This window comes from Amphibalanus amphitrite, unplaced genomic scaffold (genome assembly GCF_019059575.1).
Source record: "Amphibalanus amphitrite isolate SeventyFive unplaced genomic scaffold, NRLGWU_Aamphi_draft 001782F_arrow, whole genome shotgun sequence".
NCBI classification, from domain to species: Eukaryota; Metazoa; Arthropoda; class Thecostraca; order Balanomorpha; family Balanidae; genus Amphibalanus; species Amphibalanus amphitrite.
In genome coordinates this window covers 66,659-78,986 of record NW_024883275.1, presented here as the reverse complement: position 1 = coordinate 78,986, position 12,328 = coordinate 66,659, and the positions used below count along the sequence as shown (strand labels likewise).

The following is a 12,328-nucleotide window of genomic DNA, read 5'->3' as shown; positions in this document are numbered from 1 at the left end:
GGCAGGGGGCGGGGTCGATGCGACCCCACCCCCTAAGGGTTTTCAAAGATAGCGTAAAAACGGCGGCGCACAGCGCCGCCAAATTTGGCACTGCCTATGGGGCAACCTTTTTACATGAGACCTGAAAATTTCAGATCCGGGTGACCTTGGGTCAGGTCACCAGGTCAGAACAACCGGTACAAGGTCATGGTCAAATTTCAATTTGTTTATGCACCTGTCCAACTCACAATTTTGGACTGATTTCCTTCAAACTTTCAGGATGTACTAAGTTCACCGAGTTGTATAACATATTGTTCGGGTTCTTATGTCGCTGACCTGAGGTCAGTTAGAGGTCATTACGTCGTAATGTTAAGCCTATGGGAAAATATTCAATTCGGAAAATATTGAAGATATCCGCTTCGTTCTATCACTTTTGTGCTTTGAAACCACAGTACTTAGCATTATGCCACTTGGTGCTTCTTTGTTTGGTGTACTTATCCAAGGGTCAGGTCAAATGAGGTCAACTGAGGTCAAATGACGTTTGTGCCGATAACTTGTCACATAATAAAGATAAAGCTTTCAAAATGGTACCATTCTGTTTCTCTTGAACAGCCGAGTCGAATGATATGCAACATTAAGCATTTTGACCATTCTTAAGACTTAAGTTGTACTTAGGTTGTGCTTAGTATTTCAAGTACACCTAAGCAACCAAAAAAAAAGTACATCGTTCGACGCGCCTTGACGTGCTGAGTTCACTGTTGCTTTTGTTTTTGTTCTATATTAATTAGACAAAAAGTTAGAAGCGAAAAACTTTTGACCTGTTTTAGCGTTGCACAGGGGTGAGAACTCCAGGGGGCCCACATACCTACCAAATTTGGTGTTTCTAGGTGCCATAGGAGGCATTAATGTTGCATATCATTCGACTCGGCTGTTCAAGAGGAACAGAATGGTACCATTTTGAAAGCTTTATTTTTATTATGTGACAAGTTATCGGCACAAACGTCATTTGACCTCAGTTGACCTCATTTGACCCAGCCCTTGTTATGAAAAATGACCTGCCAGGGTGAGGGTTAAAAAATGAACACATTTTTATGCAGAAACAATTGAGATGTGAGACTCTCCATAACACTGTAACACGGTCATAGGGGTGTGATTCTAAACACACATATCCAGCGCCGTGCTGGTGGTGCGAGTTTTCCGTGGAGTGCTGGGAGGGGGGGGGGACGGCGTTTTCGCGCCCCAGTCTAACTCGGCTCTCGGGTCATCTAGCGACACGCGGTAAACGGCACTTCGATAGTCAAAAATAATGAAGAAAATAATCCTGTCATTTTTAGATCATGTCAAAGATCAGGTCACCAGAGGTCATCAAAGGTCAAATTTTGCCTCTTTCAATAGTTTAAAGTTTTTGAAAACCGACGCATAACTTGGGAACCAAAAAGAGCCACTGCACCGCGAAAAGGCGCGTTCGATAGCCATTTTTAACGCTCTTTCGTAATGTGTCCTCAGATGTGACCTCAGGTCAACAGTTTAGCCTCTAGAGAGAAAAAAGAACTCCACAAATAACCGTTTTTCGAAAATAATAGTGTATTTCTGTAATCACCTTTGACTCAATAGAGTCGCGACATTGCTGTTGGCAGCATCATAAAAAACATCATCAGCATTGAAAATTTTACTTAAGGTCAAGGTCATGACTTGACCGGAAAAGGTCATGCTGCATATCGGTCGATTCTTTTCGTCAAGCTGAACACATCTGAGGTTTTTTACCGCTCTAGCATGTCTCTCAATCGATGTTATAGACTTAGAGAGTGTTTAGAACGACGTTTTCTCCCATTCACTTATAATGGAGATTGCGCAAAATTGCCCTGGCATTAGGTCATCGATATGAAAGTTCTGAGATATAGGTATATTTTATAGATTCTTTTACTTTTATCAATCGCCGAAAATTGCAATATAATCATTCAGTCGGTGTAGCTACTACGAGCATTCTTTCTGCGGTGAGGTCACTTGAAGTGGCCTGGTGACCTGACCTTTGGCGACCTGGGTCTGAAATTTTAACAACATTTGTGGGAAAAGATGCATGAGCAGGTGTGCCAAAGAAGACGGTGGCTCCACGCAGCCATTTGTGAGCTATCTGCGAAAACCACGGGGGGGGGGGTGTCCAAACGCTCTCCCCGGTCAGAGCGGGTTTAAATCGGTATTAGTCGCTGCATCTCGCGACGGCACACATGCTCGTTTTTTCCGCGAGCCTCTAGCTCAAGTTGGAAAGAAATATGGGAAGGGGATTCGCCCCTCGACGTGGGTGCATGCAGAAAACCGGTAGGTCCGGGGACGGTTAAGGTTATACAATATACACACTGTGGCTCAGCATCCATGCACAGTGTGCATTGCACACACTGTCTCCGTGAGGGTTGTGCTGGATGAATAGACAACCACGCGTTGGACACTATTCGTTTATCCAACGTATTCCTCGTCGTGCAACGGGCTTCCGAGCGTGTTTGCCAACCATGCTTGCCAGCATTATCTGCAATGGAAAATGTTCCGTTGTGACTAAAAAAGACAATATTTTAAGTCTGCATAGGTGGGATCAATGGGTTTCTGAGAAACTTTGTCTAGGAGCTAGGGACATTCCCAACATCATTTGATGCAACTATTAGGTCACTGCATTGGGCGAGGAGTGATGTTTGCTCTGCTCTGCGCTCAACCTTTGCAATTGATAACTTGAGCTTTTTAACATTTCCGTATAACATTTTATATAACTAACATTTCCATAAACATTTCAATTCCGGAATTCACGCTTGAGTGCATTTGTCTTTTGATGTGGCGGGTAATTTTCGGAAAATAATTGAGATAGGCCTATTCTAATAAAGCAATATATATATACTTACACGTATTTTTTCATATGCCTTTCATTAACCCTCGCCCGCACATGCCATTTTCCCATCCTAGAACGCACATGGTGGTTGCCACCCCCCCCCCCCGCGCCATTTCGTTCCTGTTGGAGATAGAGCTTAGCGGTAAAGACCAAAAAGATTCTTTGGGAAGAGACGAATCCAATGATACCCAGTTTTACCTTCTCAGGTCAGTCATTGACCTTCCAGGTCAGGTCAAACTAAAAAATATTGCTGTTTTGGGTCACCGTTGGATATCAAGTGCGCTGCTTATCAAATACCGATGACGATGCTGTTTTCTGGTGCCAAGCTAGCTAGAACCTCTTTGTCACACTACCCAACCAGAATTTTGCTGCTGAGGTCATTTCAGGTCAAGTTAGGTCAAGGTCAATTATATGTGTTTGTATGTCTGTGTGTGTCTGTGTGTATACTGATGTGTGCACCGATGGTTTTTGGGTCCATATTACATGAAATCATGATCTGAGAAGCTTTTACCAAAAATGCAGTCAAAAAACTTCACAAAAAGTAACTTCAGCTTGCCTAAAACGCAATTATCTTAGATGACCTAGGTTGACCTTGACCCTGACCTTGACCCCTGTACATCGTCGAACAACATGTTCCATGATAGGTGGGAGGTAAGACTGGCAAAAAAGGCCGAAATCAGGGTGTCAAAAGCTCACAAGGCCCATGGCAAGCGCAAGATGTTGAGAATTGGCCATTTGGGTCATGACATGACCTGAAAAACAAGGTCATATCTCCGAAACCAAAAATCACAGAAACTTGAAATTTTTAGTGGACATCAAGAAAGGATAGAGGAGCAGCTATTCGAAAAATCAGCCTTCTAGCTCTAAAAATGTTGAGTGCAGAGCAGAAAGACTACCTGGGGGGGTGGCAACCACCCCCCCCCCCCCATGTGCGGGCGAGGGTTAAAACCAGTTTCATTGTTTAACCCTCGCCGGCACAAGGGGGGGGGGCAGGTTTTTCGCAAATAACTCGCGCAAAAAGCGGCTGATCGCGACGACACTTTCAGTACCCTCGTGTTAATCAATTTTACATCTACCCTGATAATTTCATGACACTGACCCAAATGACCTTTGACCTGTGGCCTATTTTCCAAGACCATGTTTGGCCAGAATCGCGATTCGGCGTACGTCGGCTCGCATTACCAGCGCGTTTGCAGTCTTTTCGTGGTTTCAAGCGTTCAAACATGTGATATGATGTTGGTCTCATGGATTAGGATGGGTGTCAAGGTCACCTGAAGGTCAGGTCAGGTCATTGACCTTTGGTGACCTCGGTTAAAAACCATTTGAACATTTACAAAGTAGTTTTCGTGCCTTCGTAACATGTTACGAGGCTGTCAGAGGCGGTTGACACCTATGTACTACAAATACCCGGCAGCACCCTTACTGGTTGACCTGACCTGACCTGGCCTACATGCATAAAGACATCATCTGTGATCAAAACCAACATGATATTCGTGATCAGCGCCCCGAAAAAAACAGCAGCCACCCTTTACGATGTTCTTGCAGGTCCCGATTTTCCCAACCTTTGGGTCATTGACCTGACCTAGAAGGTCAACCGATGACCTAGGACCTTAAAATTGGGTATCATCGGCTTCCTCTTGTCAAGGGCAACACGCTCGTTTTTTCCGCGAAGCTCTAGCTCCATCAGGGGCCAAACGCCAGGGAGGTCGTACCCCCCCCCCCCCCCCCATTGTGCCGTCGAAGGACGCAAAATGGCCTGTGCCGGCGAGGGTTAAAGTATAAATTACCTTATGAAAAGGCTACACTGAATATGGGGCATGGATCATGCAGCACAGATAACCAATGACATTCAGGTACTCAGATTATTTTTCAAAGAAAGGAGCAAAATAGAGCAAAAAACAGGAACATGTAACCCATTACCCCGGGTTTCCAAAAACTGTAAATCTTTTATTAATTTTCGTTTTCAACCCTTGTATGTTCTGCCATGACAAGTCTACGACAAAGGGGAACAGGCGGTGATGACGTTCATTGCATTCTCTAATTTTGCCAAAAGTGTATAGCTACCAAAAAAGAATGATTCCGGGAAGAGCCGGCATAAGTACTGGACGTCAATATTTTGGGCAAAGAAAAAAAAAACATTAATATGTCACGAAGCAAATATAACTGTTGAACGCATCTCCAAAGTCGCAGCGAGAAGGGACTTGCCTGAATTGTGAGCTCGAAGATCCTGTCAGTTATATGCAGTGAGATGATAGTTGCTGCTGCGAGAGCGTCGTCTCCGAGCGTATCGTCACCACTCCCACCTTTTCCTGCACCACTCTCCGCCGAAAACTCTCACAACCCACTGACAGTCCACTGACACCACCACCGGCATGTTCACTGTATGGCGCAACTGCCAACCGACTGCTGCCTTGAAAATGGCGTCGAATAACGCACGTGCATCAGCGCCGCGATGGCGGCAAAACTCTTTCAAGAGGAGTTTCAGGTCTTTTTTCGGAGTTCAGTTACTCTTCTTTTCTTTTGACTGTTCTCTCGGTTCTTCGTTAACTCCCTTTGCGGTGAATTACTCTGCATTGCGTACTTCCATGCTTATTCGAACTGTCACAGCAGAGTAACAAAACTCCGACCGGGTTTGTATACTCCGAGCGGTTATGCATGGGGAGTAAATGAAATCCCAATCTCTTTCCTTTACTCCGACAGATAAAGTGAGGTACTTTTATTACTCTTCCTCGCCATGAAATACTCCAAAATGAATGGTATATGAACACCATCAAAAGGAGTTTTCAAAAAAAGGTGTATGTAAATCTCTCGCGGAGTAAATATTTTTTTCCGTGTAGGTTAAGTGTGTCTCTTAGTAGCTATCAGCTAGGGTTGCACTAAATGATTATATACCTGCTTCGTCATATAATCAGACAATACCAGCGATTAAAACACTGAAATAAATTCAAAAATGAAGATATTTGCTGTAAAAGAGAATAGATGCAGATTTGGCCAAATTAGGCGCATTCGCCGGATAGCCCGTCGTGCGTCGTCCGTCGTCCGTCGTCCGTCGTCCGGATAGCCCGGATAGCCCGTCGTCCGTCGTTTTAGAAAACGGCTAACGTAGACAAGTTTTACGACAAATTTAGAAATTTTCGGAAGGAAAAAATTATAATTTTAAGGAGCATTGTTCTAAGGAGCAGAGCAAAAAAGAAAGAATCGGCTGACAGGTAGTCTGAGGAAACATAAAGCTAAACTTTAAATTCATATTTGTCTTCTTTTTATTACTCCATGTTGTTCAGCACAAAATGGGATGAGCTTTAAAATTTTAACACGTGGTAGCATTTTCATTTTGAACCCTTTTATCCTGCACATTTTTTAGATTTTAAACAATGCTGAATGCATTTATCAGCCAACTTCTTTCGAGACAAGATAAATCAAAAGATATTAAGCTAATTTAATTTCTACTCCCCAAACATTCCATTTATCTGAACAATACTGCACCTGGGAACGTATGCTTGTGTGGCAAGGCATGTCTGGCATTCCCTATTGCTGAAAGAACAATGTCGTACCGTTCATAGCCAGCCATGCAGCACTGCAAGGCCCTCCAGTCAATGCGATATAAAAATCAGTGTACGGCTCTGGCTAAAGGCTGTAATCACCACCTAGAAGCCCCGTCCTCGATCCGCTGCAGACAATAGCGATAATCCGTAACAACAAGGCAGAACAAATGGGGTCTTGACCCGGCTGACACCTCTGGCATTCCAAGTGCACGAAGATGGTAGTGTAGTGTCAGGCGGGTGACGACAAAGTACTGGGCGATGGCGCATTGTCAGACATCGGCAGTCGGCGCCTCCATGTCAAACACAATGCCGCGATGGCCTCATTCAGCCCGCGATGTGAATGGCTCTCCGTACCGTTTTGTTGTTATGAAATATTCACAGTGAAAGGAGAGAAAGAGTGAGGGCTATGAACAGTCGTAATTCCTTGATGCGCCCGATAGCTCTTTTATTTAATCGTGTTTTAAGGATTGGGATAATTTTAACACTTTTTGTTGTGTTTAAAGGGACCCTTCCACCTTCAAAAAAGTTTATGAATTGGCATGAAAGTGATGTCGCTCGGTTCAGAAAGAGCGAAAACGAATATCTACCAAATTTCACCGAAAAATATTCACCGGTTTTCAAGATATTAGACTTTTACTTTTGTTTACTTTTTGGGATCTCCGCTGTTCCTAGCGACTTTATTTGGATTGGAAGCAATAGTTTGGCAGCTGAAAGTGCGGCACTTGTTGCGCGCAAAGCAGCATATACCACCGCGTGCTACAAAACGTTTTAGTCAAACATTTAAAAATCGTTAGATATCTGCGCTGACGTCACACATTCAGAGGAGTATTCCTATGAATTAGCCCCTCTGAATCAAAATGCTGCAATTTTGAAATTCAATATTTCCGATTTAAGGCATTTCTCGATGTTGTGAGTGCCGAAACCGGTAATTGTGAGCCAGGGACCCTATTTTGGCTATCTCAACTCAAATCTAATGTTAAGGTGGGAGGGTCCCTTTAAGGTCATGCCACGAACAATGTGCGCCAAACATCCCAGCATATTATTGGCCATTTAATTGAATACAGGCCCGACAGGAATTTACTAATTGTACGATATGTACAGTGGATCTAGTAAGGATCTCCAGACGTTACTAGATGGCGTTGAGCCTCAGTCGAGTCCATGTCAAATTCAAGGGGAGGTCAGTACCGAGCTGGGCCCGATGGGGAGGTGGGCGGAGGGGGGCGGTTGGCGAGGTCACGGTGCGGGTGACCTGTCAAACAGCCCCGGCGCGGTGGGGCACTGCCGCAGGCAAATGGCGCACTCCACCTCCAGTGTTGTTCCAATGTTCCATATCGCGGTGGTGGGCCGGGCGGCCGGTTAGCTTGGCTGCTTGGAGGAAAGGATAATGAGGCATGGGTTTGCTGTGGCCGGTTCATCTACGGTCAACTATGATGAACCCAAAGTAATGCAAATATGATGTTGGTAATGCAGCTGGCAATGGAATGCTAGCGAATGCTCCGAGCGCCCGAAGGATTAAGATTATTTGTCTCCTGAAATTTTCATTGAATATAATTCAAGCACTAGAAATATCGTATCGTTCGCCAATTTTTTTGACCGGCTGGCGTTTCTTGCGTAGAGCGCCCTTGGGCAAATAATTATCACGCAGGTGATTTATTTTTTGCTGGTAAGATTTAAGGTCAAATCAAGTCGGTGACAGGAGATGAGGAAAAGCGGACGAATGCCACATTTTTGTGCATAAAGTCTCGATTAAAAAAAAAGCTTAAAGTTATTATACGTGTAAGCTAAAGAACAATAAGATCAGTTAATAAAAATATTTGACCCGAAATTGGCCTCTGTTTTCTCTGACCATGATTGCGTGTAAGACACAGGTCCAACCGGCTTCAACCCGACCCAACATGGTTCGGCTCCCCCTTTTTTAATATAAATTTGGCCCGAACCTTTTGAATGAAAGGAATCATAAGGAAAGAGTCCCCGCTAAGCTGGGCTTGTTGCGTTGACCCTACCCTCTACCCTCCGATCAAGCAGTTCCTGGTCTATGGCAGAATTTAGAGTCCAAAGTTTAACGTGCGCACATAGCCGCGCACGGCCGATCCCCTCACTGACTTCGCCTGGCAGCAGCCTGCCACCAACCACAATCATACCCGTCAGGAGCTCAAAAACGTCAAGCACACGTCGCGTTTCGAACCCGGACTTTTGCAACCAGGACGTGCGCTCTCACCACACCGAGTCCAACGCCCTACCGACCGAGCTACCGGGACGGACATTTACCTAGGGGCTTCGCCTCGTGACAATGACAGACGTCAGACACTTTGACCTAACTATAGCCGTAGTACTGAGCAAGCTGCGCGGGGTGATAGGTGCTCGTAGCGTTTAGGTTGGGTAACCTGTGAGCTGAACGCGATGTCGTGAGTTCGAGCCCCACTCCCGGGTCTGGTTTTATCTGGACACGAACCAAAACCTTTGCTTCTACTGCAACACAGGCAAGCACGATGACATCTTTCGCCAACATCCTTCCCCAAAATCCTCTAAAAAAGTCAAAATTATCGCTTATAAATGTCTAGCTAAGTTTCATTTTTAAAGAAAATATTTTTTTGGTCATTTTCCGGAGCCATTTTAACTCTTTCTTTTCGGATTCTATTCGACCCGATAAAACTCATCAAAACTGAACGTGCCAAATGAAAAAAAAAAATACCCAACTCAAATAACATTTTAGAAAAGCCTAAGACTGTCATCATGCAACTATTTGCTGAATAGTTGCATGCTATTAATACGTCCTAGATTTCAATTATCATTGTTCAAGATTTTGGCTGGAACTGGCGCTGCCTCTCGCTTGTCTGTTTGTTTGAGATGATTCCCTTCAGTCGCATTCTTGCTGGTTCCACATGAACAGGATACCACAATACCGCAGTGAACGCACCCGCAACCATCATCCCCTCCCCTCAGCCTCGGCGCAGTGGCGGGCGGCCCTGGGCGGCCCACTCCCGGCGCTACGCACGCCCCAATGCGCCGTGATACCGCGTCACTCCCCCTCCCTCCTTCCCCCACAATGACCGGTGACCTCACTTCCCTCGGGATTTGGACTCGCCCTACCCCGACCGTAGCGCCACATGGTGGCTCTGGAGATCTTAAATAGACCCACTGTACTACGGTATGTGTAATAATACGATGGTCATCAATTTCTTGACCTCTAGAATGTCTTTTTATGCTACTGCAATTTTGGTGAATCACCATTTCCGCTGAGTGCGAGGCGTTCTGAGTAACAACGGACCGCTCTTTCCGCGGAACACCGGTCAGTCGATTCAGCGACACCTGTACGGATATGATCCACAGCCGACCGATCACTGACGCGCCGTTCGACGAATAGCGCGCACCATAACAAACAGCGTCTACTCGACGTGGAGTGGAATCGCACACACATCACCTCCCCGCCCCTGAGATCACATCACCTCCCCTCCTTACCCGCCTCATGAGATCACATCACATCCGCTCGTCCGGCCGGCTGAAGCGCATTCACAGACCGGAACTCCACTTGGTCACGTCACTATCCTGTGACGTCACGTGTGTCTGTTTTGTCTCGCGATGCTCCTCGATGGACGATGGGCATATGTCACCAGGGAGCAAAGTTCAGGTGGTGGCTCAGAGGCGATAGGGCGGATATGACGGTAGTAGGTCCGTGATAAAATGGCTCGACAGGGGTGGAACGGCATCAGAACATCGGTGTGCGGTGTGAAGACACGACCGAGCAGCCTCCAGAGAGTCATCATGAGAACAGTGGTGAGTTGAAGTATTCGTCTCTGTATGCCCTACGTGAAATGGTATTTCAGTGATAGGAAAGTGTTATTTTCCAATGGAAGGCAGTTAAGCATTCCAGCAAAATAGGCATGTTGCAATAAGCATTTTGATGATATTTTGAATACATCAAAGGTGAACAAGGGAAGTTCAATTGACTGACGTAAGCCTTCTTGAGCCAATAGGTTTTTTTAAATAAGCTTTCGATTCAATACCCTTTTGATTGTCGCAAAGGCACTCCGTGCAACTTCGTCAAAGCCTTCTTGACTGCCAGTAGCAAGGCGCATATCAAATGAAAAGATGATAAAAAGACACGGAATGGTGTGACGTTAGACTCCATTTGTAGCGCGCAACAACGCTGCTTGCACGCTGCATTATGTCTTACCTCAAAACATTTGTGTTTGCAGACATGTCTCGCTCTTTTCGTCGCGGTTACTGCCGGAGCCGTCCGACGACCTGTTGGTCTGAGCCAGGATGGCACCTACTGGCCTGAAAGGGCCCAGGGCGAAAGGCGCCCTCTTGGTCTGAGCCAGGACGGCACTTACTGGCCTGAGAGGGCCCAGGGTGGAAGACGTCCTCTTGGTCTGAGCCAGGACGGCACCTACTGGCCTGAAAGGGCCCAGGGCGAAAGGCGCCCTCTTGGTCTGAGCCAGGACGGCACCTACTGGCCTGAGAGGGCCCAGGGCGAAAGGCGCCCTCTTGGTCTGAGTCAGGACGGCACTTACTGGCCTGAGAAGGCCCAGGGTGAGAGGCGTCTTCTTGGTCTGAGTCAGGACGGCACCTACTGGCCTGAGAGGGCCCAGGGTGGAAGACGTCCTCTTGGTCTGAGCCAGGACGGCACCTACTGGCCTGAAAGGGCCCAGGGCGAAAGGCGCCCTCTTGGTCTGAGCCAGGACGGCACCTACTGGCCTGAGAAGGCCCAGGGTGAGAGGCGTCTTCTTGGTCTGAGCCAGGACGGCATCTACTGGCCTGAGAAGGCCCAGGGTGAGAGGCGTCCTCTTGGTCGGAGCCAGGACGGCACCTACTGGCCTGAGAAGGCCCAGGGTGAGAGGCGTCTTCTTGGTCTGAGTCAGGACGGCACCTACTGGCCTGAGAGGGTCCAGGGTGGAAGGCGTCTGCGTGGTCTGAGCCAGGATGGCACCTACTGGCCTCGGAAGGTTCATCGTAAAAATCATAGCTTTGAATCTGCCTCTAGCGAAGAGGAATCCTCCGACACCCCGGTCGTCGTTTCGGACAACTCCAGCGGTCGGGCGGGCGAGTTAGACACCTTCCGCGCTCGTCACCAGCGTCGGCACCAGCGTCGTCACCAGGGTGACGCCACCCGTCACCAGCACCGGCGTCACCACCACCGTCAGGAGGAGCGGGATGGCGCGCAGGACTCGGCGGAGTCGAGCGGTACGCCCGGCGGTGAGGAGGCCCGCGAGTGAGCGTTGGTCGTAGGACGAGTGCCAGGGTGACCCAGCGTTCGTCTCGATACGGAAGCGCGCCGTAGTATTAGGATGAGCTGATGCATATCTAATGATGTCACAGGACGGCTCTTTATTTTAATAGATTATTTTGATATGCGGTAGTTTTTTATGCTTGGAAAATAGTTGAATGTGATTTTTTTGGATTCCCTTTTTAATATATTTCTAAAGCTTATCAAATATATTCATTGGCATAGAACATACTAATGATATGTCTTGACAGACAAAATGAACGCTTTAGATAGAAATATCGGGCACCTTTTCTATGCCATTTTATGTGCTGTGACTTTCATATACATGATATGCTGTGAGTTGTCATATATATTTTTGCTTGAGCTTTGTTACCCAAGAGTACCTATTTTGCTGTTATTAAAAATAAATGAAACACCCATATGTCTGTTTTCACGTTTAATGTTATGTGTTTACATGCATGTGGAAATCATGATGTCATGCAGAGCACATTACCTACGGTAGAAACAGTAGCGGCGGAACACCTTCAATTAAGGGGGGGGGGGGCACTGTCGACTTTTGGTCCCATTCTTTCCATGCAACGCCCATAGGGCTAATGTTAAAGGGACCCTCCCACCTTCAAAAAAGTTTATGAATTGGCATGAAACTGATGTCGCTCGGTTCATAAATAGCGAAAACGAATATCTACCAAATTTCACCGAAAAATATTC

General features: G+C 46.6%; 1 protein-coding gene across 3 annotated transcripts; it reads left to right on the top strand.

The window, feature by feature from the left end:
* The first annotated feature begins 10,031 nt into the window (after nt 1-10,031).
* Nucleotides 10,032-12,041, top strand: LOC122375143 (glutamine-rich protein 2-like). 3 transcript variants are annotated; one of them, XM_043354348.1, is made up of 3 exons: nt 10,112-10,167; nt 10,590-10,644; nt 10,765-12,041. In XM_043354348.1, exons 1-3 carry the CDS (start codon nt 10,156-10,158, stop codon nt 11,607-11,609), a joined length of 912 nt encoding a protein of 303 aa, XP_043210283.1. In that variant the 5' UTR covers nt 10,112-10,155; the 3' UTR covers nt 11,610-12,041. The 3 variants fall into 3 exon arrangements, with proteins under 3 accessions (XP_043210282.1, XP_043210283.1, XP_043210284.1); XM_043354349.1 differs by having other exon boundaries at nt 10,118-10,167; nt 11,005-12,041; XM_043354347.1 differs by having other exon boundaries at nt 10,032-10,167; nt 10,590-12,041.
* The last annotated feature ends 287 nt before the right edge of the window (nt 12,042-12,328 follow it).

Excerpts from the sequence above, each read along its gene's own strand:
- LOC122375143 (XM_043354347.1), top strand. The coding sequence starts at position 10,075 with ATGGCTCGACAGGGGTGGAACGGCATCAGAACATCGGTGTGCGGTGTG. Across the intron at positions 10,168-10,589 it reads GAGTCATCATGAGAACAGTG|ACATGTCTCGCTCTTTTCGT; the intron begins GTGAGTTGAAGT and ends TTGTGTTTGCAG.